Below are 27519 nucleotides of genomic sequence, written 5' to 3'. Positions count from 1 at the left end.
AAGACGGCGCTGGAGGAGGGGCTAAAGTAGTCGCTCTGCTGGGATGGGATTTTCCTATACCCGAGATTCTCGCTGGATTTACGGCGACAGAAAAAGGAATAACAATTGGGAGTTGGATGCCCGATGGGGGTATTTCTTGGGAAGAATCCATGCTGTGATAATGTAGAAGTAGAGTGTTGTTTGTTGTTGTAGTTATCTGATCAATGCTCCGGAGGAGAGTAGAGATCCGTCTCGTGCCTTGTTGCCTGAGATCGATCTTATCGATTGTCTCTATTGTTGTGTCGACCCAAGGAACCGTCTTCTCTTCTTATCCGTCACCCCACTCGGAGGGACAACAAACACATTCAATACATCAAGGGTGATCTCCAATTTCCGAGTGCAATTGACGGTAATCATCATAGTCCACCGTCATACCGTCAGGGTTCAGCCGGCCTGCCCACCATTATCACCGAAGGAGGGGGGCCATCTTTATCGATAGGAGCGTTGCGCGCACTGCGACCGGGTGTGTGACTGGCTTGTGCCTGCGTGACTTTCTCTTCCCTACACAATCTGTTGATCTTGCGCCAATCCCAGAGATCCGCGGTCATTGCTGTCCCCAGCCACCAGCCACCGTTTTTACTTCTTGTCTCTCGGGGAATTCAGATCATACTGCCGAAGATTGATTACGTTCGAGGTAAGAAGAGAGAAGAAAAAAAAAGTCCAAACCCTCGTCCTTTTTTTCTCTTGGTTTCCCTTTTTCCCGCGCAACTGCTGACTCTCCCCATGTACGTGCCATACTAGACTAGTTCGCATTCCGAACGGTGCCCTTCGCATACCTCGCCGTCCAATCCAATCTACTCGTGGGACGATCTTCACGACTCTCCTTTCTCCAATCTTGCCCACCGCCTCGTCATGAACTACTGCGCTTTTCTCCCTATCCCTACGCCTTCTTACTGATCTTTTCTTTTCAATTTTTCTGCTCTCTCTCTTCGACTTTCTCCACCTTCAACTATTCTGTTTTTCGTATCATCATCTTTAATTTCTGATCTTCTCTTTACCTCTTTTCTTTTCGCAAGTTGTGCTTCACGTCGACTCGCATTCCATGATTGTCGCGTCTTACTCCGTCTGACCTCCATTTGGCTTCTGGTGTTCTAAAGGGAGGCCCTTTCCTTTTTTTTTTTCAGCCCTTTCCTTTTTTACTTCACCCTTCGACAGCCGCTCATTCCATTGATTACTCGCCCTTGGTATTTCCACCTAAATAAAATCGACCTGACAATCCTCAGCGCTCGACTCGCTTGACGTCAATTGCCTGTGGCCGATGCACCCTCAATACCCATGCGCCTGACGCTTTCGTCTCGCTGACCTCTGTCAAACCGCGTATACTTTTTCATATTGTGTTTTTTCTCAACTATGGAAACCCTGCGCATGGCTCGCAACGATTTGTTTACTTCCGCTTTCGGTGGTTTCTCGCATGCGCGCGATGCAGCCGTGCGTCATGGGCAGCAAGCACGATGCAAGGGAAGTGGCCTGATTGGGAAGAGTATGGAAGCCGAGGGATTGTGCCGGGACATGCTGAAAGAGTTCTTGGAAATGGGACTTGTGGGTGTACTTGAAGTGTGTTTGCTTTGCACGGGTTATCAATACATCTGAACCTCTAACTGACTACCTCAATCTAATATAGGCGAAAAGCTCTCGAAGTTCTCTCGACAAGGGGCTTCTGATTTCAGGAGTGAACTCTCACAGGCTAGATGATCCAAGTTACGATGACGTCCCTCCTTCATACGACGACGCTGTCAAAGACCTACCGCCAGAATACGCTGCCCTTTCGCCACTTGCCCATCGAAAAGATTCGATCCACGATTCAGCGCCGTCCAAATATTCCCAAGATGCCAGTTCGAACCCCTCGTCCCGTATCATCGACTGGGATGGTTCATTCGGAATTCGAGAATACAAGGGCGGGAAAAAGAAGAAGAACAAGCCGGCACCGCAGCGACAGGCTACACCTCCGCCGAACGATGATGGCGACAAGAAAGGTGAGGGCGCGGATGAGGGATCCAACGGTGGGGATCCCCCGGCCGATGGAGGTGATGCTGGCGACGGGAACGGCGACGGCGGAGATGGTGGAGGCGGAAGTGGTGGCGGTGGCGGTGGTGATGAGGGCGGAGACGACGACTGGGATGCTTGGAACACTACCAGCACCAAGAAGAAGACCAAGAAGCAAAAGAAAGAGGAAGAGGAGGAACTAAAGCGGAAGGAGGAAGAAGAACAAGCGGCCAAGGAGGAGGAAGAACGCAAAGCCAAAGAAAAGGAAGAACGAAAAGCAACAGAGGCCGCGGCAGCAGACAATAACAATCTCAGCTGGGCGGATGATCCCGACGGCAATGGCGATGACTCATGGGCTGGGTTTGCTACTGCAGGGAAAAAGAAGAAGAAGGGCAAGGTATTTTTATCACGTGCAACATACTTTTCGGTTTTTTCGAGCTAACATTCTATAGGGAGCTGATTTGTTAGGGGCTGATCCTCCTGCAAACTCTTTCCAAGACATCAGCTTGGGTGACGGGGCTCCGCAATTAGACCTCAGTCTTGACCCTCCGGGTGGGAAGTCTGCCGGGACCGATTTCAATTTTGGTACCTGGGGTAAAGGCTGGGGGGGCGGAAACAAATGGGGACTGGATTCCTTGGGAGACATGAATGGTGCCAAAGACGATAAAGGCAAAGTGGACAACAACCCCTGGTCGCTCGGCTCCAAGGATCCTCTAAAAGGCTCAGTCGGGTTCGATTTCGGTGGCTTCAGTGATCCCCCACCGGCCGATAACGCTGCTCCTGCGGAGGAGCCAAAAGTCGAGGATGATGACTGGGGTGGTCTTACTGTCACCAGCAAGAAGGACAAGAAGAAGAAAAAGAAGGGCCTTTTGGAAGAAGAACCCCCGAAGGAACCTGAACCTGAGCCAATTCCACCCCCCGAGCCGGAGCCTGTACCCGAACCCGAGCCAGCAGCGGACATGGCGGGACTCTCCAAGAAAGAAAAGCGAAAAGCAAAGAAGGGGAAAGCTGCAGATGATCTACCGGCGCCTGCGCCAGTTGTAGAGGAGCCTAAAAATGACGATACTTGGGCAGAAATTGACACGAAAAAGGAGCCGGAGCCGGAGATTGCAGATGATAATGATTGGGACTGGGGCGCGTCGATCAAAAAGAAGGACAAGAAGAAGAAGAACGCAATTCTTGAGGAGCCGGTGATAGAGGATCCTCCACCGGCTCCGGAACCGCCACCGGAGCCCGTCGCCGAAGAAAAGAAAGAAGACGACGATTGGGGCGGATGGGGTGTGCCAGCTAAGAAGGACAAGAAGAAGAAGAAAGGAAAGCTGATTGAGCCTGAGCCCGAGCCTGAACCTGTCCCAGAACCCGAACCCGTACCTGTTGTGGAACCGGAGCCTGAGCCAGAGCCAGAGCCAGAGCCTGAACCAGAGGTCCCTACGCTGCCTGATGACCCTCTTTATAATAATTGGGACAAGTTGCCTTCCAAGGACCGGAAGAAGCGAGAGAAGTCGCTGAAAAAGAAGGGTCTTCCCATACCAGGTATAGATATTCTAATTCCTCCGCCTCCGCCTCCAGCGCCCGTGGAACCCGAGGAACCCAAGCAGGAGGAACCGGTCCCAGAGCCGGAGCCTGTGGTGGAGCCTGAACCTGAACCAGAGCCAGAGCCAATTCCGGAAGTGGTCCCTGAGCCGGTCATAGAGCCAGAGCCGCCTGTCGAGGAAGATAGCTGGGGAATCTGGGGCCCATCGAAAGACAAGAAGAAGTCAAAGAAGAGCAAAATCGCCGAGGAACCTCCACCACCTGCACCAACTCCGCCCTCCCTAGGATTGGATCACGATATCGATGCGTTCGCTATTGAAGATGTCCCTGAGGAGCCCATGCTGGATGATCCCCCTCCTAAACCCTCGAAGAAGAAAGCAGAAGAACCTGCCGCGAAGGCCACCAAGGGATTCTGGTCCGCCTTTGGAGCCGCAACCTTAGGGAAACCCAAGGCCACGAAGAAGAAATCCGAGGAAAAGCCCAAGGTGGTTGAGGAACCGAAGGAGCCCGAGCCTGCCCCGGCGGACGCTGATTTGCTCCTCGATGTCGGTGATGAGCCTGAGGAACCCGCGGCGCCTGACGCGCCTGATGCGCCTATAGTAGAAGAGCCACTCCCGCCAGCCGCGCCGCCAGCGAAGACACCTGTTGTCAGCTCCAAGTCCAAGTCATCAGCCAAGCTGTCCGTTGCTGAGCGCATCAAAGCCCTTGAGCAGGCGAAGAAAGATAAAGTAAAAGACAAGGCTTCGGGGAAATCTAAGACGAAAGAAGCCATCCCGCCCCCAGAGGATCCTCCCGAACCTCCTCAGCCAGACCCGGAACCAGAGCCGGAGCCAGTGGAAGAACAGAAAGTTGCACGAGACTCGGTCCCCGGAAGCTTTCCTGACGCCTTTGACGACGACTTTGAAGACCCACCACCTCCTGCCCCAGAGCCTGAGCCCGAACCGGAACCAGAGCCCAAGCAGGAGTCCCCGCCACCAGCTGAGCCTGAGCCCGCAATCACGTCGAAGAAAGCCAAGAAGAAGGATAAAAAGAAAGGGAAGGTTGTCGAACCGGAACCGGAACCTGAACCAGTCCCTGAGCCGGCTCCAGAACCCCCACAGGAGCCCGAGCCCGAGCCCGAGCCCGAGCCCGCTCCGGCTCCAGTTTCCAAGGCGGATAAGAAGAAAAAGAAGAAGGGTAAGCTCGGTGAGCCTGAACCGGAGCCTGAACCAGCACCGGCGCCAGACCCTGAGCCGGAGCCCGAGCCTGCTCCTGCAGATGAGCCCCAACCGGAAGCGGAGCCAGAGCCAGAGCCAGAGCCCGCAGAACCACCCGCTCCCGAGCCCGAAAAGCCCAAGAAAAAGAGCAAGAAAAGCTCAACTTCAAGAGGCATCATGTCCTCTGCTGATGCGCCGCCTGCGGATGTGACCGCGGCTGACGCGCCCCCGGAGAATGATGCCGGTGGACCCCCGACACCACCACCCGAACCAGTTGCGCCTGAAAGATCGGCCAAGAAGGAGCGTGCACGTGTCGATCGAACGGCTGGTGCCACATCCTGGGCGTTCTGGGGCGCTGGGGCTCCCCCGCCTAAGAAGTCTGGTCATCGGGAAACCAGGCATAGAAGGGAACAATCACCGGGAGTGTCAAGATCCAAATCGACTAGACACGCCAGACCTCGGGATCATGAGCACGATGTGGAGAAGTCATCACCATCTGAGAAGGACAAGCGCAGAGAAGCGAAACTCAACCGAGGAACGGCCTTCTCGAACTTCATCCTTGGAGGCCCCCCTCCGCCTTCACGCACCAAATCAAGCCGTCGAAACGGCCACTCAGCCTCAAAACATACTTCTAGAGGCCCGTCAGTCGATATGGATGACACTGGCATTCCATCACCCCCGCCAGAGGACCGACAGGAGATGCCTGATAAGGTAGCGCGGATGATGGGAGCATCCGGAACAAAGCGAGAAAGGCCGCGTGGGACGCGGACGAAATCAGGTGGTATGTTCTTTGTACTATATTCATGTTTGGACCTTGCTGATGGTAATTCTATTTGCAGGTGCTCGTGATCCTTACGCATTGGAGGACGAAGATATGGTCATGGTGGATCGGGAGGATGCCGAAGGGTATCCACCAAAGACTCGCTCTCGCGAGTCCAGACATTCCGAAAAGCGATCAAGAAGACAGGTTAGTAGGCCTGAGCCTTGACGTAATTTTCTGGTTGTGAATCTTTGCTAACCATCTACTAGTCGCGGTCGAGGCCCGAAGAACTTCAAGAAGATGCCGTTATGGTGGATGCTGACCAGGCGCACCAAGGCCCTGATGTCGTCTCTGGGCCAGATGACATTGCGTTTGTCGAAGCCCCACCAAAGGAGCCGCAACGACTCAAACGCTCGAACACCGCTCCTAAGAAGCCTGAAACAGGTGGGTTAATGGGTCTCATCGGTTCGCTGCGCAGGACTGCGCGTGCGGAGCCTCCTGAACGTCACAAGTCTCGCTCTCGTCGTGATGATGATGCGAGGATGGCGGACCCCGAACGGGACGAGGCTCGGCGTCAGCGCCGTGAAGAAAGAAGGAAACGCTCAACCCGCCCGGAGAACGAGGGCGAAGGGTTTGTCGCCGACGCCCCTCCAGCCGAGGAAGTGCCAGATATGGAAGCAGACGATGCGGAAGCCAGAAGAGCAGAGCGCAGGGCGCGGCGTGCCGCAAAACAGGCTTCTTTGGATCAAGCCCGAGAGAACGAGATGCGTGAGGCAGAGGAGAGGCACGCGAGACGAAAGGAGAGAGAACTCGCTCGAGAGCGAGAGATGCACGATAGACAGCTCCGCGAAGAGGAAGAACGGGAGCAACGACGCCAAGAAGAGAAGAGAGCACGTCGAGCTGCCCGTGAAGAGCGCCGCGCTCGTGAAGAGCAGGAGGCCCGAGAGGCGGAAGCCCGGGCCGAGGCGAAAGCTGCGGAACGCCGTGAAAGGCGCCGGCAGAGGGAGGCAGAAATGCAGGATAATCCCAGATCGCGACGTCACTCCCGCGTGGATGATCGCGCTGCTCGGGATTTCTACGCCGAGGACCCTTACGCGGACCCGGAGAGATCGAATCGCCGACGATCCAGGGCCCCAGAAATGGCCAGGGAGCAACCGCCGCCGATGATGTCTGGCGGACGGAGGGATAAGATCTCGTCTTGGGTTGATCAACAACACATCAACCCTCCGGAGCCGCCGCCCCTTGTGGCCACTGTACTCGACGTACCACCCGGTCCGGGCGATCAGACCAATGCGCACTCGATGTCATCGGATGAGGAAGCTCGCCGCGACCTCCGCCGCAGAGCCCGCAGACGGGCGCGGTATCCGGGACTGACAGACGAGGAAATCAACGACCTGCGCGAGAGAAAACGCGAAGCGCGCCGATCCGACCGGGATGGCCTGAAGAGCAGCTCCGGCAGCGGTGACTACGAGCGAGATCGTGGCATGCGACATGAGCGGTATGGCGCGCCACCACCGCCGCCCAACTCTGGTGGAAAAATGAACTGGTTCAAGAAACTCACCAGTCTGTGATGAAGGAAGGGAGATATATAACGATTTATTATTTCGACTTTGCGTGATGATTCAAATGATTGAAACGACAGAATTATTCTTATGACTTTGTTGGATTATGAGAACAAAAAAGGATATCAAATGGATGGACGAACAACTTTTAACATGAACCCAACAAATTGGACCGATGTTGGATACGATTGAAATGTATTATTAGCGAGAACCAAAATGTGTTACTCTCAGCTCGATCATTATAGCTCAAATGATGATGCTTTATATAACCTTTCTATTTCTATTGTATTAGAACGTGGCCTAAGTCTGTAAAGCCAAGAGACACAGTGTTATCTTGCTGTACTCTTACAGATCTCAGAGTGTAAGGATAGGCATCCACCGCAGCACCCGACCACACCGACCTTTCATATATGCCTTCCTACCTTAAACAGCCCTTAGATGCCCAATGCCCTCCTATAGATATGTTATTTCAATGCCTTGTCATTTAGATCCCTCGAACTCTTTAATCACCTGCTTCTCAATTTCAATGCTGTTTATCCCCCGAGCCCTCTCGCCTTCTCCAGAACCAGCACTCGCTATGTTCCTTTGATTTTAGCACCTCCCGAGCAAGATACAACGAAACCGTAAATGTAAACGCCTAAAGTCATCGCTGCCAAGTGTGAGGTACATAACTTATAGCCTCGATTTCAAGTTCAACTGTCTAGTTGTTCTTATCTATCTTATCTAATCGGTTATCGATTGCGATAACTCGTCTATCACGTGCTGCAGATGCCCTAACAGCGGCATTAGGGCACGGGCCATAGATATGGAACTGGATATACAAGATAAAGTAGATTGGACGGGAGGGAGAAGAGGAAAGATAAACAAGAAAGAAAAGAAATAACAGCAGAAAAAAAGATAAGGGGCAGTGCCATACGTGCATCAAAAGGGAAACAATAAAAAAAAGGAAAAAGTTCAAAGTAAAGAAGAAACAAAATCAAGAAGGAAGACTCAAGTCATATCCCGTAACGTAAAACTCTAGTCGTCGTCACTGGAACATATTAACAGGTCAAGATACACATAAATTTTCCCTCCCTACGCCGTTAAGGTCATGCATTGCGATTTTCCCAGAATCCCCCTCGGGTGGTTTTTCCAGACAAATAAAAAAAACGGTTCATCTCGCTCCGTCAGCCAATTCTCTCCTTTGTCTCTCTCATTCGTCCCGCATCTTTTTTTTTATTTATTGTGTATTTATTTGGCGGTCTCTCCAGGCAGCAGGTTGCCCTTGACGGCGAACATCTTACCCGTCGTGGCCGAAACGAAGCTGTCGACCTGGCGGGCGTACTGCTCAACCTGTCGGCTGTTCACCATGGTCTCCAGGCGGCTGGGCTCCTGGGGAAGCTTGAACAGTCGCTGCCACTCATCCTCGGGAAGCAGGGGCTGCTTAAGGGCGGCGCGGCTGGCGTTCTCCTGCTTGCGCTTGTTCTGCCAATTCGTGATCTTGGTCTGCTCACGAGCAAGCGACCGCTGGTAGTACTGGTAGTTGTTGGTCTCGGTGTGGTGGGTCTCAATGCTGTCGAGGAGAAGGTCGCAGTTCTTCTCGAGGAAGGGGTCGATGCTGAGAGCCAGGTTATCGAAGTTGGGCGCCAGGACGGAGTCCTTGACGAACGGGCCCGATTCCAGAGCGGCCAGAGACGAGGGAAGATCCGCGGGGGACGACTGGCTGGGGCACTGGAGCTGGTGGAGGAAAGAGGTGATCAGGTGAGAGTTGTGGATTTCCACCGGGAGTTCAACGAAGATGTCCTGGAATCTCAGGTTGGACTTTTGCAGCCTGCATTGAGTGTTAGCTGGATTTTCAGAGGCGCAGATGCAACAATCGCTCAGATTTTAGACAAAAAAAAACACATACTCGTCGGAAGTGAACTTGTTCTCCTTGAAGGCAGCCATGAACTTAGGAGACAGGCGGAAGGCCCGCAGGCTCAGGCTACCCTGGGCACTGCGGCTGACGTCGTGCACCAGAGCGACCGTCCTCTCGTTCATCTCCTTCTGGTAAAAGAACTGGTTCTCGATGACGCTCATGTTGACGAAGTTGCCCATGTTGGCGCTGGTGTACCATCCGACGTTGTTCGCGTCCACGTTGACCTCCCGAAGCATGCGGATCATCTCGGCCTGGTAGACGGCGTTGGCCTTCGCGCGAGGGGCGGCGGCGGCCGGGTTGGCGGCGGCATTGTCAAAGTGCGACTCCGCGGGCACTTCGACGACGGGGAAAGGGAAGCAGTTCGTGACCTCGAGGCTGCTACCCGCGTCCATACCAACGATCGAACCGGTCGCAGTCGTCGGAAAGGTCTGGGAGCAGTGCTTGATGATTTTCATCACCACCTAATTTGACACAGAATGAGTCTTGCTGTCGCTCACAACATGAATATCGCGGGTGGGGGGAGGAGGGAGAGGATTTTCAGGGAATGATCATACCAAGGCCTCGACCTTGATGGCCTCGAGGGGAACGGAAACTTCTTTCCTATAGACAGCATTAGCAAGCGGGACCAGAGACACGGTCTCGAGACGACAGCAGGGGGCACGTACTCCGCCATGTTGGATATAAGCAGCGCAGGGTATACGATGGGGTTGACACTTCGGGATGGAAAGGTAACTTTGTGTGGATGGATTTGATCAATTTCCCACCGCCTATCGCCCCTTCCGGTTAGCGCGCCAAGCCTGGCAGTATCGCCTCGTTCGGCCTTTTGCGGATCACCTCGTTTCCTCCTTCGCCGCCACAACAAGAAACAAGTTCTTCGCTCTCTTCGTGCTAGGAGCCGTCGGGTTCATGTCGTTGGCGCAATTGCTGTCCTGACTTTTCTTGGGCCAGCCCCCCGTCCAGGACGACGCGCGGGGGCCTGTGTGAGCCATACGCCCATCCTAGCACTACTAACCACCACTACCCCCGCTAGCCAGGCCGCCAGGACCCCATCCTGGGCTATGTATAACCACTACTATTTAGTACGCCCGATTCCCTCTTTCCCCTCACGTCCATGTCCCTAGCCTTCTCAAATCATCAAAACCATGCTCACCGAAACCCTACAGTACGAAAAGGACCACGTCCTCCAAACGGTGGCGGTCACCACCCTCCCAGAATCCTCTCATCAAGATAACAGCTACTGGGTGATGTAGGTACAGTACATGATCCGATCACCAAAGACCGATGTCTAACCGGCATGGTCTCCCAATTCATTACCCACCCTCCCCGGCATCAAACACCTTCAAAATCCAACCCTACATAGCAAAGACTGATTTTTATCTACTATGTTTACAAAAACCTTCAGCCTCATACACGGTGGCGCCTGGCGAGACCCTTCGCAGACCTCCATCGGATACCTCACCCGCGCCGCATCCATCCTAACCACCTCGCCGTCCTACACCACCACCACGCTTCCTCGTATCGCCGGCCTCGCCTCCATCGAATATCGTCTCAGTCCGCACCCAGCGCATCCGCAGGACCCGCAAACCACCGACCCGCGCGCCCTCCGCGCCGCCAAACACCCCGATCATCTGAACGACGTGCAGGCCGCGCTGCGCTTCCTACAGCGCAAGTTCGGCTTCGGAGAACGGTATCTTCTCGTCGGACATAGTTGCGGGGCGACGTTGGCGTTTCAGTCGGTGATGGCGGGGTTGCGCGGAGGTGATGGAGGAAGTGATGATGCAGAGAAGGTCATTCCATCTCCGATGGCGATCCTGGGCGTCGCGGGGATCTATGATCTCAGGCTTCTTCGGGATACGTTCTCCGATGTGCCTGTCTATCAGGAGATCGTGGAGGGGGCGTTCGGTAAGGACGAGAATCTCTGGGATGAGGTCTCTCCTGCGGTGGTGCAGGGTCCCAGTGGCGTGGTGGGGTGGGAGGCCGGTCGGTTGGCCGTGCTGGCTTACTCGACGGAGGATGAACTCGTCGATCCCTCGCAATGGAAGGCTATGAAGCAGGCGTTGACGGGGTGGGAGGACCAGACCGAGGAAACGAGTCGGCGGGTGGAAATGCTGTCCCTCACCGGCCAGCATGACGAAGCCTGGGAGAACGGGGAAGAGCTAGCGAGAGCGATTGCTTTCACGATCGAGAAGCTCGACGGTTGATTTTCCGTCCTCGAGGGCTTAGATAATGCCTTGTTCGATAGCGAAGATAGAAACAAGCGTAGATAAGGTGGACAGAAAGTTTGCAGATTACATGAGAACTGAATCAGTTTATCTATTTCGCATTTGTGCCACGACGTCCGCGAAAGACATCGTTGGGATTATGTAACTAGTCCACATGAGAAGAAAAGAAAAACAGACCGGCCATTTTCAGAACTTCCGACGCCCACCAGTGTTCGTGATCATAAAATGCAGTACATGGGATTGCAGCTTGAACGTCTCCGTCATACGCCGGGTATTGGAGAAACAAAAGACTAAACAAAGAGACAAGTCATAGCAGAAAAAGCAAAAGGGGATAAAAACAAGGTTATCTCGAGCACCACTATGTCTAGGCGGTACGTGACCGGAGAAGTGTATGAAACGATGAAAGTTGGGTCGGAAAGGAGGAAAGGTGGGGATGAGATCAAGGTTGATGAAGAACAGCCATCGTGCAAGGCGCATGTAGCAAGGGTGCCAGGTCACAATAGCTTAAGACACATAGATGCCTTAGTTGCCAATGTCCATGCGTCCGGAAGCAGCGTCGCCGACGGTCTTCTCTTCCTTGCCATCAAAACCAGGCTCGTCGATTTCATCGTCGTCGTCCTCCAAATCGTCTTCCTCAGTATCCTCGATGTATTTCGCCTCGATGCCCGCCTCGCGAAGACGCGCCTTACTCTCTTCGCGATATTGATCCTGCCAGCGAGCAAGTGCAGCGCTAGCGTGAACACGGAATCCATAGATGCGAGGCTCGTAACGGCGGATGCTCTTCTCCGGAATCAGCGCAGGATACACCTGGAAAAGCATGCTGTGGAACGTGGTTCCGAAGTAGGCACCATCGATTTGAGCGTGACGCGAGGACTTGGGGTTGTAGATATCTTCGCACTTTGCGCAGTAAAGACGAACGGTGCTGGTGTGCGGCAAGTCATGCTGCCCCATAGGAAGAAGAGGATGACCCTCACACACGACACGAGGGCATTTGCCGAAATCGCCCTTCTTGTACTTGTCGACCTATAGACGAGTCAGACTTAAAAAGATCAGCGCCCGGGATTTTCACTGTTGTTTACGAACCATTTTGGAAAGACCACGGGTGGTGATAATGTAGCGAGCATGTACGAGTCCGTACAAGTGACGTGCGGACTTCTCAATTTGCTCGCGCAAGTCGTCGTCCGCGTCCAAGTCAAAGACATCGGTCACAAGATCCAAGGCATACTGGTAGTACGCGACCTCGGTATTCAAGCCAGTAAGGTTGAACCGGTCGGTTAAATACTCCTCATCGACCTCGCAGAAATACTCGTTTCCACGGGAAGAAATGAACTGTACAAGCCAACGACTGTCAGGGAAATCTGTACAAAACTCGGCAGGAACGTGGGGGACGGTGATTGCATATGGGAATCTTTCATGCTCTCGCATTACAAAAACGGGGGAGGGAGCCTGAGGAGCCTCGGGATTCCGGTCGAGGGATTCGCCTTCATCATTGGTAGAATAAGTCGCTTCAGCTTGCTGCCTCATTCGCTCTTCCCGTTCTCTCTTCGCCTTGTTCGTCTTCTCCTCCTCAGTAGTAGAATACTCGTACCACCAAGGATCGAGAGGAACGGGCGGTTCGGGGGAATAAGGCCTTTTTGGGGACTTGGGTTTCCCGGAAGAAGAATTCGAGGAAACAGGCTCCGAAGACATTTTGAATAACAATAGTTGTGTTGGGCAAAGATCAAGTGTGCTGTGACGTGTGATGGGAAGATCAAGGGGCAGTGAGAGGTGGAAGCTTTAGCTGTTTCCAAAAATCCCCCAGAAGGGAATTCTCCCTTCACTGGGTCATGGTCGCATCGTCATCACATTGTTGAACGCAGCCGCACCCACCTTCCCTCAGATGCGACTCACCAGCCGCAACTGTCTTCCGCGGGGGGCAGAATCCATGGAATGAACAATGGAAGGAAATAAAAACTTACCCAATCTCTCCAGTAACTAGTGTAGTCACTGTCAGTCTCACTATTAAAGTCTTCCATCATTTTGGCGCGCAGTCACAGGACGATCAAAGAGAAGGTGTCTGAAGGTAAGATTATTTCTTGCTTTGCCTGTAGCAGTTGCTGAGAGGAAAACTGGGTCAGACCATCCCAGAGCAGGAAAGCCCCCAGAACTGTACAGCTGGAATAATCTTCCTCAGAGCTTCCAACAGCCACAGATTGGAGTTGAGAGGTACGGGAAAGCGTGCAAATCGGGAGTCACGGATGATAACGATGCGCAGTGTGAAGATGGATGAAGTGAGCCTTTCTGCTTCATTCCGTCGGCCTGTTATCTGTGGATCTCCTTCTTCGGGTTTAGCGCGGGGTTGGCGGTGAGTTCCGGTCGTTTTTTTATCACCGCCTTTGTTGGCCCTCTTTGCTACAGATTATTCCGCATGAATGAGTGCATACTACATTCACTCGAGATTTTGGATTTGATACTGTTTTACAAATGGTGTTCTTAAGTGAAAGCTACCATAGTTACTATGTTTATTGTAAAGGACATGCAGTGAAACACGGATTGATTCCTATGCCGATCAACGGCCATGTTGCCAGGGTCTACCATGGATCGAGCGAACTATATACATCCAACATCCATCGAAAGAATAGAAGGAAACCACATCTCTCTGACTCTCTGCCCAACTGTCCATTCATTTACAGAGACGGGCTAGCATTCTCCACAAGCTGCTCAAAGTATGCCTATAATAACAGCGTCAGTCAATCAAAACTCAAGCCCCTTTGAAGCAGGTATCAGATGCAACTCACCTGGAACCAGGTGCCAGCCTCGGGAGCGGGCTGCAAAGCAGCAGCGAGACCACAGTGGGCATCGTAGCGCTCCGCAGACTGATCAGAGGTTCCGTCGCTCTCTCCGCCCGGCTTGATCCAGACAAAGGCGTCTACCAGCTCATCGCCCGTGTCGGTTGAAGGGCGAGCGCCGAAACCGGTGTTCTTGACATTGCACCAGTCACCCCATTCATTCTGGCCGGTGGGCTGGTTTCCATTGCGTCCTGCCAACACGAATTAGCAAACCGCTTGTCTAATTTGATGAAATGAGGAAGGAGCTTACCAGTGTCGACGATGAAGTGAGCGTCGAAGCCGGCGCTGGCCAGCTGCGGGGCAAAGTTGTTTATGTAGCTCTTCTCGTCACAGATCTCGTTCTCAGACGTGTACGAGGGGCAAGAGTCAATGGAGAAGGCGTTGTAGTTGGCCACGTTAGTCGCCAAGCCACGAAGAGCATCGGGAGAGGAGGCGTTCTTGTACACGGAGGCGTACAGCTCGGCAGCAGGGCCGATGTTCGCAGGCCATCCAAGCCATCCGGCATGTCCTAAAGCCGTGTTAGCACGCTTTCGATGATCAGAGAGAGCGTGCCGGGGTCTTCTAGCCACGTACCAGCATCCAGATACATTGCGACATTAGGCAGGCTCAATTGCGTAATCGCGTAGTTGGTGCACTCCAAATACGCATCCTTGGCGTTGGCGCACTTGGGAACGTCCAGGTTCGTGACCAGGTTGGCCAAGCTGTCAGGCTCTACAAACAGTGAGTAACAAGTCCAGCCTTTCCTCCTTGACAGGTATGCTCACCGATGACCAGAATGATCTGGGTATCCGAGTATTTCTCAACGTGCTCACGAATGGAGTCGATGTACGCCTTGTACTTCTCGACTCCACCGTCATCGATCGCATACTCGCCGTTGCTAGCCAACGCGGCACAATCGCGGTCGGGCAGGTCATACACGACGAAGATACCGGCGACTGGGGGGCTTGCTCCGTCATCGTTCTGGGACTTGATGTCTTCCAGGAATTCGCCCATCGTCGGAACCTTGTCAGCAGTGTCCCTAGAGATCAATTGGTCAGCAATTGAGTTGGATCATCCAGTTCACCATCAAAGAACCTACAGCCAGTGGAACGATGGAATATCGGCGACGGCGCTTGCCTGTTCAGCCAGTGACCCGGTCATGGAGGGGATGGCCAGGCTTTCCACCTCGGACTTGTAGTAGGGGTTCACATATTGCTGAACGCCTTCGAAAGGGTTACCGTCTGCAGGGCTACCGGTAGGGGTAGGAGAGCTTGACGGGGGGTTCGACGCCGAAACAGTGGTGCTGGCAGCAGGGAGCGCCTTCACAGAAGAGAAAAGAAATGGGACGAGAGCTGCGAGAGCTCGCATGTTGACGGTCTGCATACTGAGAGAATAAATGCCGGTGTCGTTGCTGCAGTCCTCAGAAAAGACAGTAGTTGACTGTTGTCACCTTCAATGCCAGATTCCCAGCGACAATGACCTCCTATTTATACCAATTGCTTCATATTCTCGACCCTCAGCACGACGCTCCGACTACCAGAAGCAACAAGGAGACGGACGAAGTAATTCGGCTAAACCCAAGGCATGGCAAATAACAACAGCCGGTATTCAGAGCAGTCTGTAGGGCTCAATTCCGATCCGCATCGGGAAATGGAGGGCCTGCAATGATCGATCCAAGGCCTCCGATCCGTTAAGACGGACTCTCCGTCCCCGAAAGGGCTGGAAGGCTGATGATCGTCATTATAACGGTGCACGTTGAATTCTTCCGGGATTGGCGTCTGATTTCCATTCCCTTTGAATCAAGGAGATCTACTTCCTGGTTCCTGACTTATTTTCATGCAACTTAGGTGTGGAAAAAGAAGGGTCCTGATAGAGTTGCCCCAAAAAAAGCCATAGAACGTAGAGCCGAACGCTCAATAACGCCACGGAGGGAAGCCACGACGCCTTCATACGCCATCGACACTGCAATAGTACTTGGTCCATGACTCGTAGATGCAGTGTTTAAATCACGAGACGAGTTTATGAAGGACTGTGGAGGCAAATTCGGGGTGATGATCTTTGCGGGGTGAAGAATGAAGAAGGAAATCATTAGGCTGTCCCGCCCGCATTGAAACCGAATCCGTTTCATCTTTAGGGTTAGATTAATGGACGGGGTTACCAGACGTGCCACCAGGTTCTTCCGCCGCACCGAGCCATCTCATTGAAGCCCCATAATGGCATTGTTTTGTCAAGCAAGCTGGCTGCAACGGTAACTTAGATGCTCTACGGTGTACATGCCACGAAGATTAATCGAGCACGCAATCCACCTCCTGAAAAGTCTCCGTGTCACAGAGAAACTAAACAAGGCAGATGTAAACTTGCCAAGATGTGGAGAGTCAATAGACCTGGGAGATAGCAGGCATCTTGCTCAATTTGGTCCGGTTCGGCGGCCCGAGTTCCCACGAAGCGGATCATCGTGGATTCTGCTCATTGGGCTAATACTCAAGTGGAAGGGGATACCAAGTCTAAGGTTACTCGATACAGAAGCAACAATCTCACAAGAAAGCGGTATAAAATGTTCTTATATATATATAATTCATTGACAAGGTCGACGTGGTATCAAAGTATGACCTTTCCGATATTTGGGCTATACAAAAAAAAAGCAAATGAGCGTTCAAAACAGGTCGAAATCAAAGTGAATACGTAGATATTCTCCGCCAGCTAATTGTATCGCGCGGCGTAATCGCATTCTGCTAGAAACCTGTGAATCCCTTCGACTCCATCGTATCCCGAAGAGCTCGCTGGAAAACTAGCGCTTGAGACCTCGGGGAAAAGGGCATGATCACCGAGTTCACTAACGTTGATGCTGGAATAGCCCGAAGATGATGAGACCCATGGGTTCTCAGCGAATAATGTAACGTCCTCGAAGCTAATCCTGTTCCCTGACTGTTCCAGACGGCTGGTCGAAGACTTGGTTTTGTTCTCCGGAGACATCATGGCCTGCCAGTCGACCTCTTCGGGCTTTCGTAGCTCCGAGGCATCCTTCTGGTAGAAGTAGTCCCCGATATCCGAAGAGTGCGCACTGGGAGCAAAAGGGAAATGCAGAGCCACGTCAGCACCTGTGAGGGCATCGAAATCTTCATCTTGAGCAATCTTGCCCCGCTGAACCCCGACCTCGTCGCAGAGCCGCTCCACAGTTTCGGCATCACAACCAGGGAACCGCACACGGATAGTCGATTGATCGTGAAGCAAGATAGGCAATTCACCCAAGGCTGAGAGGCGCTTGAGGTCATTCAGCACGATGGCCAGATCCTTGAGGGCACGCGCAAAGTCGGCGGAGAGGAGATCCAGAAGGCCATCCGTGTTAAGCGTCTCGGACTGGAAGGCACCACTGGGATCGAACTTCTTCTGCAGACCCAAGGCCGTGATGGTAGGGGAGAGCTGGAAGTCAATGAACGAGCCGGGAGCAGTATGAGGGATGGCCATCATCTGCCGCTCAGCCTGATCCTGAAGCACAGTCACAGCTTTGTATTTCTTGTTTCCGCTGACGGAATCAATGCCGTCGAACCGGACCTTCTGCCCCGAAAGGAAGAACGCTCGCATTGCCACAGACACATTGTTGATGACCTGGGCTGGTGCAGCGGGGCCATGCGAGAAGTACCGCGCGCCCCCAATGCGGCCAGCACCGATGGCATAACCACCCGCTGTACGGCAGAGTGTACCACCGGTCAAATTTGGGCGAAGAGCCGACGCAAATGGCGCCCGGCTTGTGAGACGACTGATGTTGGAGGCAACCCGCGACGCCTGCGGGGTAGCCTTTCCACCTTGTAATCCAGACCGGATATAAGAGACGAAGGAACCGGCGGCACGAGTGGAAAAGTGGCGACTTCGGGCTTGTCGGATCGCAGCAGCTCGACTGATGGGCTGTTGAGGATTGATGCGAGCATATGCCGGTTGAACTCGAAGGGAGCTTTGTTGGACAGGCTCTGGAAATTTGGTTTTGATGGTTTTCCAAGCCTTCTCGTAGGCAAACCTGCGGCCGATCAGCAAGGCGAAATATAGTTAGCCGGGGCAGTAGATGGCTCACCTCGCTGCTCTCCAGAACTTGGGGAGCAACAGGTGCCCGCTAGAAGGCGGCATCCTGACGGTGATGGAAGATATGAATTTAAAGAAGACGAATAGATGGAAGCACCATCCCTGTGATGGACAGTAGATGGCAAAGAGATGAAGGAGAGAGGATGACTGGATGCCTGATGATGACGGCAACCAGTGGCGGTGCAGGCGCCTGACCCACACGTGCTCTTATCGGGTGTCACATGACCGGGGTTATCCACTCCGATTGTCTGGCGCTGCTCCGTCGGACTCGGAGCACTGACTTGCCTCCTTTCGCGAGTTTTACTGTCCCACCGCCACTACAAGTCAATTTTACAGTGCTATCAGCATCACTAGTTTATTCGTCTCAAATATATTTACAATTGAATTTGGTAACTTTCGTCTAGATACGTGGGATATCATAAATAAGGAAGCATTTACTCGTCATCGCCAAAGAAGACCTTGATGGGGAGCCAGTCATCACCGCAGACCTTGAAACGGTCCTTCAGGTTGTCGAGCTGGTTGATCTCCTCATCCGTCAACTCGTAACCGTCAATCTCGAAGTTGGCGTCAATGCGAGACTTGCTGACGGACTTGGGGATGACACTCCATCCCTTCTGCAGACCCCACAGAAGCAGGACCTGCTGGGGAGTCCGGCCCTTCTTCTCAGCCAGCTGCAAGAGGGTAGGATCCTTGTACAAGGGGGAGTTGGTGGAGCCCAGGCAGGAGTAGCCGGTGGAATGGATGCCCTTGGAGGTGTTGTAGGCAACCAGCTTGGGCGAAGGGTTGTTGGGGTGCAGCTCGATCTGGTTGACGGCAGGGATGATCTTGGTGCTGGGGTCGTTCAGAAGTCTCTCAAGGTTCTTGATTCCGAAGTTGGAAACACCAATGTTCCTGACCTTGCCGGTGGCAGGGAGCTTCTGCAATTCTTGCCTGGAATAGACACGAGAGACGTCAGCTGGCTTATTTGGAAGCCAAATTGGCGCGAAATCAAGGATGAGCTCTTACCAGGTCTTGATGAAGTCCCAGTCGGGCAAGTGCTTCTTCAGGTCGTTGGGGTCAGTCGAGCTGGGCCAGTGCATAAGGTAGAGGTCGACATAGTCAACGCCGAGGTCCTTCAGAGACGAGTTGATACCGTCTTGAACGCGGTGGTGCCAGGGGTTGTCGAGCTTGGTGGTGATCCAGATCTCGCTACGAGGAACGCCGGAGTCCTTGATACCAGCACCAACCTCAGCCTCGTTGCCATAGGCAAGGGCACTAGAACGGAGTTATCAGTGGATTGAACATGATGTGAAGTAAGCCGAGGAGTGGGCACATACGTGTCGATGTGACGATAACCCTTCAGGAGAGCGTTCTTGACGGCCTCACGGACCTCGTTGGGCTTGGACTGCCAGGTACCAAGACCCAAGGCAGGGATCTTGTCCCCGGTGTTCAGGGTGTAGGTCTTCCTATGATTTCAAACAAGACCACATTAGTTTGAGCGTTGCATAATTGGGCGGTGGAAGTAAACAAATGCAACTGCAGTGGAGACTTACTTGGTGTGCTCAAGGTTCGACATTGTGAGTAGTTGTAAATCGAGGAACTTTCTTAGAGTTGGGAGAGAGGTTTTGGATGTTGAAGATAGAAGAAAGGGACAGGGGGGAAGGCGGGAATTTATAACTGGGGTCTGAGAATTTACTCCGTCAAAAGCCAAAACGAAACAGGCATGATAGAAGGCAGGTCCATCCAGCGCACCAAAGGCGGGATGATGTCGATTGAGGGGCAGGACTGACGCCTCAGCGTTGCCCCTCCAAGCGTAAAGTGGGGAGCGAGTGAGGGTAAATCAATGGCCAGGAATTACCCGAGCCATTCCGTACAGTCCCCTATTTACCCATCCAGGACATTGGGGACAAGGTACAAACCCCGTACGGAATCGGTAGGGCCAATGGCCAACTCGGGATAGGATGGACGGCTTTCCGGTTGATTCATTCTGGAATCCATTGCCGAGTTCTCCTGCAGGGTCGGAAGCAACCCCCAATAACAACCAGCCCTCTAGGATTTACTCCGGAATGATGAATCGGCAGAAACGCATTTTGCCTAAATTCGAAGGCTCCACTTTGAATGCGGGTCTGCCTCAGGCCAGTCGGGCAAGCCCGGTCTCTCACCGCCCGTTTCTGCCGACCCTCCCAGTCCACCCGCGGAAAGTCAGGACGCCTTTGTCTCGCTGCGATTGCTCTTCGGTATTATTCCATTGCTTTCTTCACTTGTCTCAGTCCATTGGTAGATCCGGGTGTATTCAAGCGGCTAATTTCGACCCCCTTTGGTAATGGGTCCGCTCCCCTAGAATTGAGTGCGTTGGCTAACGATCATCTGCCCGCCAGGTTTTGACTCTCCTAAGACCAGAAGACCAGAATGTCTTCGGGATTCGTGTCTGCTGGGACAGACCAGGAGCCCGTCGAGCGCGACGACGAATGGCTCCGTGTCCAACACGAATTGGAGGAGGAGCGGAAGCGCAAGGCCGACCTCGGCAAACAAGATGGCGGCAAAAGCCTGTACGACGTTCTTCAGCAGAACAAAAGTGAGTCGAATCAACCGCGGGGATCAGGCTCGATTTCAAGGCTGTGCGGACGCTTTGGATTGACATATTAGGGTGATTGTTCCTACGGTATAAAGTGGCCAAGCAGGAAGCCTTCGAAGAGAAGATCAAGCTGAAGAATCAATTCCGCTCCCTGGACGAGGATGAAGTTGATTTTCTGGATTCCATCATGGAGTCGACACGCGCCCAGGAGGCCGCGGTGAAGAAGGAAACGTCTGAACAGCTGGAATTATTTCGCCGACAGCGGGAAGAAGCAGAGAAGGCTCTTTTAGAAGACACGTCGGCGGATGTTGCACCGGTAGCCGAAGGGGGGGACTGGAAAATACCTGCCCGCAAAAGAAGGCGGGAGAAGAACAGGGAGTTACTTCTTCCCGGTAAGAAACGCAAATCCACCAGCGAGGCAGCTGGCGAGACTTCTACTCCAGGGGAGGCAAAGACAACTCAAACTACCAGGAAACCGGAAGAAGCGCCTGGGTCTGCGTCGACTCAGAAGTCTACATCCATAGAGAAACAGAACCCTCCAGTGGAACCAACAAGGCCGAAGGATCCCGCAAAGGGTGCTCAAGGTACTGTCTCCGCTCAGCCGGAGAAGAAAATAGAACCAGCAGCGAAGCCGCCATCGCTGTCTCTTGGCCTCGCAGGATATAGTTCGGATTCGGATTAAATTTGGTTGCTCGACAGTCAGCTCTCGTGCGATCTTTATATTCACATTAGTGGATCCCTCGCGCATATAACTTCATGGCTTCCACCATTGAGGAATAACTGTACTCACCGATGGTGTTGTCCTGGTGGTGACTACTGTTTACTGGTGATGACCGAAAAGTCGGCAATCCAGGCTGCGGCACACAATGGGCGTGCATTTTAGTTCAGCCCAAGCTTACGCCTTTTCAAAGAAAGGGTAATTTATTACAAATTGAAGAATTTATAGCTATCTAGGCTGGCTGCTCGTCATTGAGATAGCTTAGACAATTCAAACAATTATGTCAATGTTATCCCTTGAAATATTCAGGAGTATGCAGTTGACTACGTGGTATGTCTGCGATGAAACGATCATCTATAACTGACATTTCCCTTAAGTCATAAATAATCTTAAACTTCAAACACAGGTATTAGAGCTGGAAATTATTGCCCATCGAGAGTGAACCCTTGATGCATCAGGCTGGTTACTCTCGGCAACACCACGCACCCGCCCGCTCACTCGCTCTATCTCTTGTGGTATCCTCTTATAACATCCGCCGTCTCCTTATTCCTTGTGAGTGGCATAGATCTCTTGCTTCTCCTCTTGCTCCACAACCTTGCGCTCCAAATCGTGGGGCAGGTAATCCTCCTTCTTGGTTCCCGGCACAATCCAAGGCGAGTTGGTGAACAGATAGTTCATCTCCTCCAAGGGCAGCTTCTTGGTCTCCGGCAGCAGAAGCCAGAAGAAAACCGCATTGGTGAAATTGCAGATGATGAAAACGAAGTAGTATCGGTATTTGATGGTGTCCATTGCCAGGGGTGTCACCTGGCCGATCATGGTGTTGAAGGCATAAGACGTCATGGTTGCAAGTGAGACACCCTTCGATCGGGTTCGTGTGTCAAACACTTCGGCCGGGATAATCCACGACAGAGGACCGCAGGTGCATGAGAACGAGAAGTTGTACAGCCAGGTCATGATAATGAATCCCCAGTGAGCTCCGGTGTTGTTGACCTCGGGAGGGAACCTGGCCAGCAGAACGCAGGCAATGATGAAAGTGACCATGTTACCCAAGTTTCCTGAGATCAGAGTCCAGCGACGACCGAAGCGGTCAATGAACATCATACACAAGAACTGAGCAACCAAGGCAATGACCGAGTTGATCGCCTGGTAACGCAAAGTTTCATCGCCCTTGATACCGATCTGCCCGTAGATATCGACCGAATAGTATCTGTCGCGTCGCATCGATTAGCCCTCCAAGCCCAACAACAGTGAATTTACTCAGGCAGACACTTACTGGATGGCTGAGACACCAGTCATCTGCACCGAGGCCTGCAATGCACAGCAGAGGAAAAGACGGCGGAAGGACGACCGCGATGTGAAGAGCTCCAGGTAGGATTTGGCCTCGTTCTCATGCTCATACGTGACGGCCTCCTGAATCTGGTTATATTCCGCACGAACCCAGGGGTCATTCTCGTCTCCATGAGCGTGAAGCTTCGCAAGGGTTTGAAGTCCTTTCTCATGGTGTCCATGGTCAATGAGCCAACGAGGCGACTGTCCAATCATCAGAAACAGCGAGATTGCGAGGGAAGGAGGGATATTTTACCTCGGGGAAGAACATAATCAAAAGACCGAGGAAAACGGCCGGGACGATCTGCAGACCAAGCGGTACCTGCCACTGGGCATTGTTGGTTGGATCGAACCCGATGTAGGTCCCGTATGAAATCCACGCAGCGCATAGCGAACCAACGCCCAACATGAACTGCTGCAGCGCAGTGACTCGTCCTCGAATGTCGGGATGGCAGATTTCGGCCTGGTATAAGGGGATAATCATGGTAAGGAAGCCGACCCTGTTAGTTGTTAGGGAAGGTTGGATCCTTTGCATCAGGTGTCCGACAAAGCTTACCCTAGTCCGGCTAAGAATCTACCACTATAGAGATAGTCCACCGTCTGGGCTCCAGTCTGAAGGCCTCCACCAAGACAGAAGATGATACAGCCGATCGAGATAGTCCATCGTCGCCCAAGCATGTCACCGGTGGGACCAGCGAAAGCGGAGCCAAAGAAGGCACCGGCAGTGAACAAGGATACTACCAATCCACTTTCGAATGATCAGCATGTCTTCTTGTGTCCTGCCTACTAAAATTGTTTGATCAGTGCGAACACTTACGTTTCCGTGGAGTTTGCCTCGAATTTGGAAGCAAAAGATTGACTGGCAATGACCTCGGCGATAACGCCCAGATCATCTGCGGGGAATCATTGTCAGTATTCATTCCGACGAGGATTGCGCAGGTCAAATACATACATCCATAGAGAAACGATCCGAGGGAGGCGAAAATGCCTACCAGGAACTGGAAAGCCGGTTAATAGTCTGAATGCCAGGAATACCTCGTCGGGCCGCGACTTACCTGGTACCATGCCGGAGAAAGACGCATGCTGGGCTCGATATGGGGCTCCTTCTGGGCCTCAGCGCATTCAATATACTAACACCCCGGACACTCAGAAACAGGATGAGATGTGGAGGCTGGAATGGGGTGAGAGGGTCCGCCCTTCTTTTTAAAGACTGTCTGGGGATCGGATGCCCGCAACCAATCCATGTTCAAATCCGGGGAATTCTACGAGAACGTGATCAATTCCCTTGGAATCTATTACGCATTGCTCACGAGAATCAGGGTAAACTAGAAAAAAAAATAATTATCACCGTCCTGTCCGCCGGAGAATCGACCGAAAGTGTGACTTTCCACGCCATCTCCAAGGGAACAAATCCCCGATTTGAGGCGAAATGCATCCAATCGAGCCTGCGCCGTAGCATGGCACGACCTATCACCATCTGATCACGAATAAGGATTCGAACTAACCCCATGGCACGCTAAGGGCCGCTTGACCTTTGCGGGGTGTAGCCGGGCCACGCCAACTGGGGGGAGGAGAGACGCTCATTAAAGGCCGCGTGCTGATTGACGGAAGATCTCGTGGCGCTGCCTCGGCTCCAACACCAAGACGACGGCGCCGTCCAAGACTGTCATCCTACAGCATCAGCTCACGATTCCCTATATCTCTCCGTGGCCTGGAACCACCCCGCAGGGGATTTGCCCAATTCATCCCCCATGGCTGGCGCTGAAATCGGAAACATTAATATTAGCCGTCAAGTCGCTTCCGCCACAACAGCTTGGTCCTTCAACTGGTCATCGTTCAATCCCATCTTTCCCTTTTTCTGTTATTATTCTTCGATTTGCCTTTTATTTTGCACGCTTCCTGCCAATCACCTGCTCCCCCTGCTTCGACACGTTCTGTCGGCCGCATCGCATCAACCATGACCACCTTCACGCAGCTCAGTGACCAGGATGCGCCTAGTCTTGCCATCCACCCATCCCGACGTATTTCCAAGATCAACCCTAACATCTATGCGGGGTTCACAGAGTAAGATCCCGCCCGTCAATTATTATCCCGTCTCAATAGTGTGTATGTATGGCGTTCTGACACGTGGTGAACAGGCACATGGGCCGCTGCATCTATGGCGGCATCTACGATCCGGGTAACCCCTTGTCTGATGAGAACGGATTCCGGAAGGATGTCCTCGAAGCTTTGAGGGATCTGGACATCCCTGTCGTCCGTTACCCCGGTGGTAACTTTATGGCGACCTATCATTGGATCGATGGAGTTGGACCCAAGGACAAGCGGCCTTCGAGGTATGTTCATCTGTTTAGTCTACGCTAGTCATCATCGCGTGACATGCATTGTCCATGTACATGCTAACTCTAATGAACTTCAAAAGGCCCGAGCTTGCTTGGCTGGGAACGGAGACGAACCAGTTTGGAACCGATGAGTTCTTGAAATGGTGTGAGGTCCTTGGGACCGAGCCCTACTTCTGCCTAAACTTCGGAACTGGTAAGGTATCAGTCTCCTCTATGATTTTGAACCCGAAAGCTAACTATCCCACCACAGGCACTCTCGATGAAGGTGAGGCGTTGCCTTTCTAAGCTATGTATATGGCGTCTGGTCTAACTCCATCCAACAGCGCTGGCTTGGGTCGAATACTGCAACGGCACCAGAGACACTTACTATGCCAACCTCCGCCGTAAGAATGGTCGCGAGGAGCCGTACAACGTATGTTTCCCTCCGTACCCTCGCCAGCTCAGCGATACTAAAACATCATTGAACCTAGGTCAAATACTGGGCCCTCGGAAACGAAACATGGGGCCCATGGCAGGTTGAGCAGATGACCAAGGAAGCGTACGCCCACAAGGCATTCCAATGGGCAAAGGGTACGATTGCTCCTACTTCAAATATCCCAACTACATCAGCAACTAACATCCCACTACAGCCCTGAAGCTCCTGGACCCCTCCCTAGTCCTGGTCCTGTGTGGACAAGATGGCACCGCGTCCTGGGACTACTACACTCTGAAGCAGTGTCTGCTTCCCGCCCACTCCCCCCTCTCCACCAGCACCGTCCCCCTCATCGACATGCACAGCATCCACCTGTACACGTCGTCCTCGTCCCACCTTCCCAATGCCACTGCTCCCTTGGCCGCCGAGCGCGCCATTGAAATCACCTCCTCCCTCATCGATCTCGCGCGGATCGAGAACGGTGTGCCGCCCGACCAGCTCCGTCCCACTATCTGCTTCGACGAATGGAACGTCTGGGACCCCATCCGCGCCGAAGGCAGCAAGGGCGCCGAGGAGTCCTACACCCTCTCCGACGCCCTCGCCGTGGCCGTGTACCTGAACGTCTTCGTTCGCAAGAGCAAGGACGTCGGTATGGCCTGCATCGCGCAGACCGTTAACGTCATCTCCCCCCTCATGACCACCAAGGATGGCATCATCAAGCAGACTACCTGGTGGCCCTTGTACCTCTTCTCGCGGTACATGCGCGGCTGGACTATCAGTGCGCACATCGCCTGCGGTGTCTACGAGGGCGAGACCTCTCCGAAATGGGTCCGCGGAGTCAAGGACACCCCCTGGTTGGACGTCAGTGCTACGCTGGGCGAGGACGGCTACGTCAACGTGGCCGTGGTCAACATCCACGAGGAGAAGAACATCGAGACGAAGCTGGAAGGCCCTGCCGGGGAGGTTGCCGTGTTCACGGTCACCGGCGACAGCGTCGCGGCTTGCAACATGAACGGAAAGCAGGAGGTCGGTATCACCGAGAGCACCTGGGACGGCAAGGGTGCGTACGTGTTCCCCAAGCACTCGTTCACCCTGCTCCGATGGAAGGCGTAGACTGGATCAGTCTGCCTTGTTTACAAATGAATCATGAACATATTGCTTTTACTAGAATTGGATTAGACGCATTAAAAAAAGAAACAATACATGACCCCGAGCAATTCGTACATCCACCATATCTAAACGCTCACGACCCTTCATATGGCCTTTAATCCATCGTTTAAGCCAGCCATATTAACCGAAATTGACATCATGCACAATATCATCTTCGCCTAGATGGATATTTAATCTGAAATTCCCACGAGGTTAGCCAACCAGTACTCGCGAATTACACTCTCCAAAACAAGCAGAAGAAGAAGACCAACCGATCTTGTCTATAGTCCATTGTCATAGCGTCACCTGGCTTGATAATCCGATGCGACTGGGGTAAATCCTTCTTCGCGAACGTCTATATAACGAATTCAAGAATCAGCCCCATACGACATTTGAAAGATGGGAACACGTATCAGTCGGAAGAGGAAAACGAACGTTCACATCACTCGTCGAGTCGCTGATTTTCTTCCCCGCCAGCTTGTTGAGCCATTCTTGCTTATTATCCGTGTCGTTTGCCGAAGCGTTGGTTAATCCCGGGACGACGAGCGGCATGGTGGAGTGAAATGGTCTATGAAATTCACGAGATCTTGATGCTGATGGGGAAAGTCTTTGCTTTATGAATGATTGAAGTCGGAAAGGTATCATGAGATGGGAGAAAGATGATGTCGAGGGATGAAGAAGGGCCGGGGAGAAGGAATATATAAGTACGTAGTGGTGATGCCTGTTTCTGGAAAGCGATGACGTCGATGGATCGGAATGCTCGTTTGGGTTTAGCGTGGAATGGGGGGTCGTGATCTGCCGGCCCGAGTCTGTCTTTCTTCTTCGTCCTTTTTCATCTATCTTCTCTCCTCTGCTGCCATCTGCCAGCCCTTAATCGAACAGAACTCTAATCCATGTATACTTCGTGTCCGTCGACTTCACTAGGCGAACAGCCCGGACTTGGGGAAA

At 52.9% G+C, this 27519-nt stretch overlaps 14 protein-coding genes across 14 annotated transcripts; 6 read left to right on the top strand and 8 right to left on the bottom strand.

Moving 5' to 3' along the window:
• Window positions 1-1389: 1389 nt before the first annotated feature.
• LDX57_003570 (uncharacterized protein) lies at window positions 1390-2464 on the top strand (the record flags this gene model as incomplete). Its single annotated transcript, XM_046085221.1, has 2 exons — window positions 1390-1593; window positions 1661-2464. The coding sequence occupies 2 exons, from the start codon at window positions 1390-1392 to the stop codon at window positions 2462-2464; spliced, it is 1008 nt and encodes a 335-aa protein (XP_045941184.1).
• Window positions 2465-2666: 202 nt separating this feature from the next.
• On the top strand, window positions 2667-5600 carry LDX57_003569 (uncharacterized protein; the record flags this gene model as incomplete). Its single annotated transcript, XM_046085220.1, has 1 exon — window positions 2667-5600. The coding sequence occupies one exon, from the start codon at window positions 2667-2669 to the stop codon at window positions 5598-5600; it is 2934 nt and encodes a 977-aa protein (XP_045941183.1).
• A 219-nt stretch (window positions 5601-5819) lies between these two features.
• On the top strand, window positions 5820-7082 carry LDX57_003568 (uncharacterized protein; the record flags this gene model as incomplete). The annotated part of the gene is made up of 1 exon (XM_046085219.1): window positions 5820-7082. The coding sequence occupies one exon, from the start codon at window positions 5820-5822 to the stop codon at window positions 7080-7082; it is 1263 nt and encodes a 420-aa protein (XP_045941182.1).
• A 1221-nt stretch (window positions 7083-8303) lies between these two features.
• Window positions 8304-9643, bottom strand: LDX57_003567 (putative eukaryotic translation initiation factor 3 subunit EifCh; the record flags this gene model as incomplete). The annotated part of the gene is made up of 4 exons (XM_046085218.1): window positions 8304-8883; window positions 8962-9431; window positions 9525-9570; window positions 9636-9643. 4 exons carry the CDS (start codon window positions 9641-9643, stop codon window positions 8304-8306), a joined length of 1104 nt encoding a protein of 367 aa, XP_045941181.1.
• Window positions 9644-10028: 385 nt separating this feature from the next.
• Window positions 10029-11171, top strand: LDX57_003566 (arylformamidase; the record flags this gene model as incomplete). The annotated part of the gene is made up of 3 exons (XM_046085217.1): window positions 10029-10049; window positions 10134-10216; window positions 10373-11171. The coding sequence occupies 3 exons, from the start codon at window positions 10029-10031 to the stop codon at window positions 11169-11171; spliced, it is 903 nt and encodes a 300-aa protein (XP_045941180.1).
• A 543-nt stretch (window positions 11172-11714) lies between these two features.
• CKB2 (casein kinase II subunit beta family protein) lies at window positions 11715-13210 on the bottom strand (the record flags this gene model as incomplete). Its single annotated transcript, XM_046085216.1, has 3 exons — window positions 11715-12215; window positions 12276-12521; window positions 13151-13210. 3 exons carry the CDS (start codon window positions 13208-13210, stop codon window positions 11715-11717), a joined length of 807 nt encoding a protein of 268 aa, XP_045941179.1.
• An 890-nt stretch (window positions 13211-14100) lies between these two features.
• LDX57_003564 (uncharacterized protein) lies at window positions 14101-14599 on the bottom strand (the record flags this gene model as incomplete). The annotated part of the gene is made up of 2 exons (XM_046085215.1): window positions 14101-14547; window positions 14594-14599. 2 exons carry the CDS (start codon window positions 14597-14599, stop codon window positions 14101-14103), a joined length of 453 nt encoding a protein of 150 aa, XP_045941178.1.
• A 132-nt stretch (window positions 14600-14731) lies between these two features.
• Window positions 14732-15382, bottom strand: LDX57_003563 (uncharacterized protein; the record flags this gene model as incomplete). Its single annotated transcript, XM_046085214.1, has 2 exons — window positions 14732-15038; window positions 15099-15382. 2 exons carry the CDS (start codon window positions 15380-15382, stop codon window positions 14732-14734), a joined length of 591 nt encoding a protein of 196 aa, XP_045941177.1.
• A 1119-nt stretch (window positions 15383-16501) lies between these two features.
• LDX57_003562 (uncharacterized protein) lies at window positions 16502-18222 on the bottom strand. The gene is made up of 2 exons (XM_046085213.1): window positions 18066-18222; window positions 16502-18011 (listed from the first exon to the last, which is right to left on the bottom strand). Exons 1-2 carry the CDS (start codon window positions 18116-18118, stop codon window positions 16700-16702), a joined length of 1365 nt encoding a protein of 454 aa, XP_045941176.1. The 5' UTR covers window positions 18119-18222; the 3' UTR covers window positions 16502-16699.
• On the bottom strand, window positions 18223-19843 carry gcy1 (putative glycerol dehydrogenase Gcy1). Its single transcript, XM_046085212.1, has 4 exons — window positions 19606-19843; window positions 19390-19518; window positions 19079-19327; window positions 18223-19003 (listed from the first exon to the last, which is right to left on the bottom strand). The coding sequence occupies exons 1-4, from the start codon at window positions 19626-19628 to the stop codon at window positions 18508-18510; spliced, it is 897 nt and encodes a 298-aa protein (XP_045941175.1). The 5' UTR covers window positions 19629-19843; the 3' UTR covers window positions 18223-18507.
• A 428-nt stretch (window positions 19844-20271) lies between these two features.
• Window positions 20272-21610, top strand: LDX57_003560 (uncharacterized protein). The gene is made up of 3 exons (XM_046085211.1): window positions 20272-20372; window positions 20431-20627; window positions 20723-21610. Exons 2-3 carry the CDS (start codon window positions 20462-20464, stop codon window positions 21307-21309), a joined length of 753 nt encoding a protein of 250 aa, XP_045941174.1. The 5' UTR covers window positions 20272-20372; window positions 20431-20461; the 3' UTR covers window positions 21310-21610.
• A 235-nt stretch (window positions 21611-21845) lies between these two features.
• Window positions 21846-23753, bottom strand: LDX57_003559 (sugar porter family MFS transporter; the record flags this gene model as incomplete). The annotated part of the gene is made up of 7 exons (XM_046085210.1): window positions 21846-22552; window positions 22619-22875; window positions 22928-23171; window positions 23228-23419; window positions 23489-23564; window positions 23624-23669; window positions 23727-23753. The coding sequence occupies 7 exons, from the start codon at window positions 23751-23753 to the stop codon at window positions 21889-21891; spliced, it is 1506 nt and encodes a 501-aa protein (XP_045941173.1). The 3' UTR covers window positions 21846-21888.
• A 474-nt stretch (window positions 23754-24227) lies between these two features.
• Window positions 24228-26574, top strand: LDX57_003558 (alpha-N-arabinofuranosidase). Its single transcript, XM_046085209.1, has 7 exons — window positions 24228-24735; window positions 24810-25004; window positions 25091-25203; window positions 25261-25275; window positions 25334-25422; window positions 25481-25580; window positions 25640-26574. Exons 1-7 carry the CDS (start codon window positions 24629-24631, stop codon window positions 26533-26535), a joined length of 1515 nt encoding a protein of 504 aa, XP_045941172.1. The 5' UTR covers window positions 24228-24628; the 3' UTR covers window positions 26536-26574.
• LDX57_003557 (uncharacterized protein) lies at window positions 26575-27269 on the bottom strand. The gene is made up of 3 exons (XM_046085208.1): window positions 27007-27269; window positions 26844-26926; window positions 26575-26767 (listed from the first exon to the last, which is right to left on the bottom strand). The coding sequence occupies exons 1-3, from the start codon at window positions 27214-27216 to the stop codon at window positions 26713-26715; spliced, it is 348 nt and encodes a 115-aa protein (XP_045941171.1). The 5' UTR covers window positions 27217-27269; the 3' UTR covers window positions 26575-26712.
• Between the last annotated feature and the right edge of the window lie 250 nt (window positions 27270-27519).

The sequence above is a fragment of the Aspergillus melleus genome (assembly GCF_016097325.1).
Source record: "Aspergillus melleus strain CBS 546.65 chromosome Unknown contig2, whole genome shotgun sequence".
NCBI classification, from domain to species: Eukaryota; Fungi; Ascomycota; class Eurotiomycetes; order Eurotiales; family Aspergillaceae; genus Aspergillus; species Aspergillus melleus.
The sequence above is the reverse complement of the archived record's forward strand: the minus strand, read 5'-3'. Positions and strand labels throughout refer to the sequence as shown.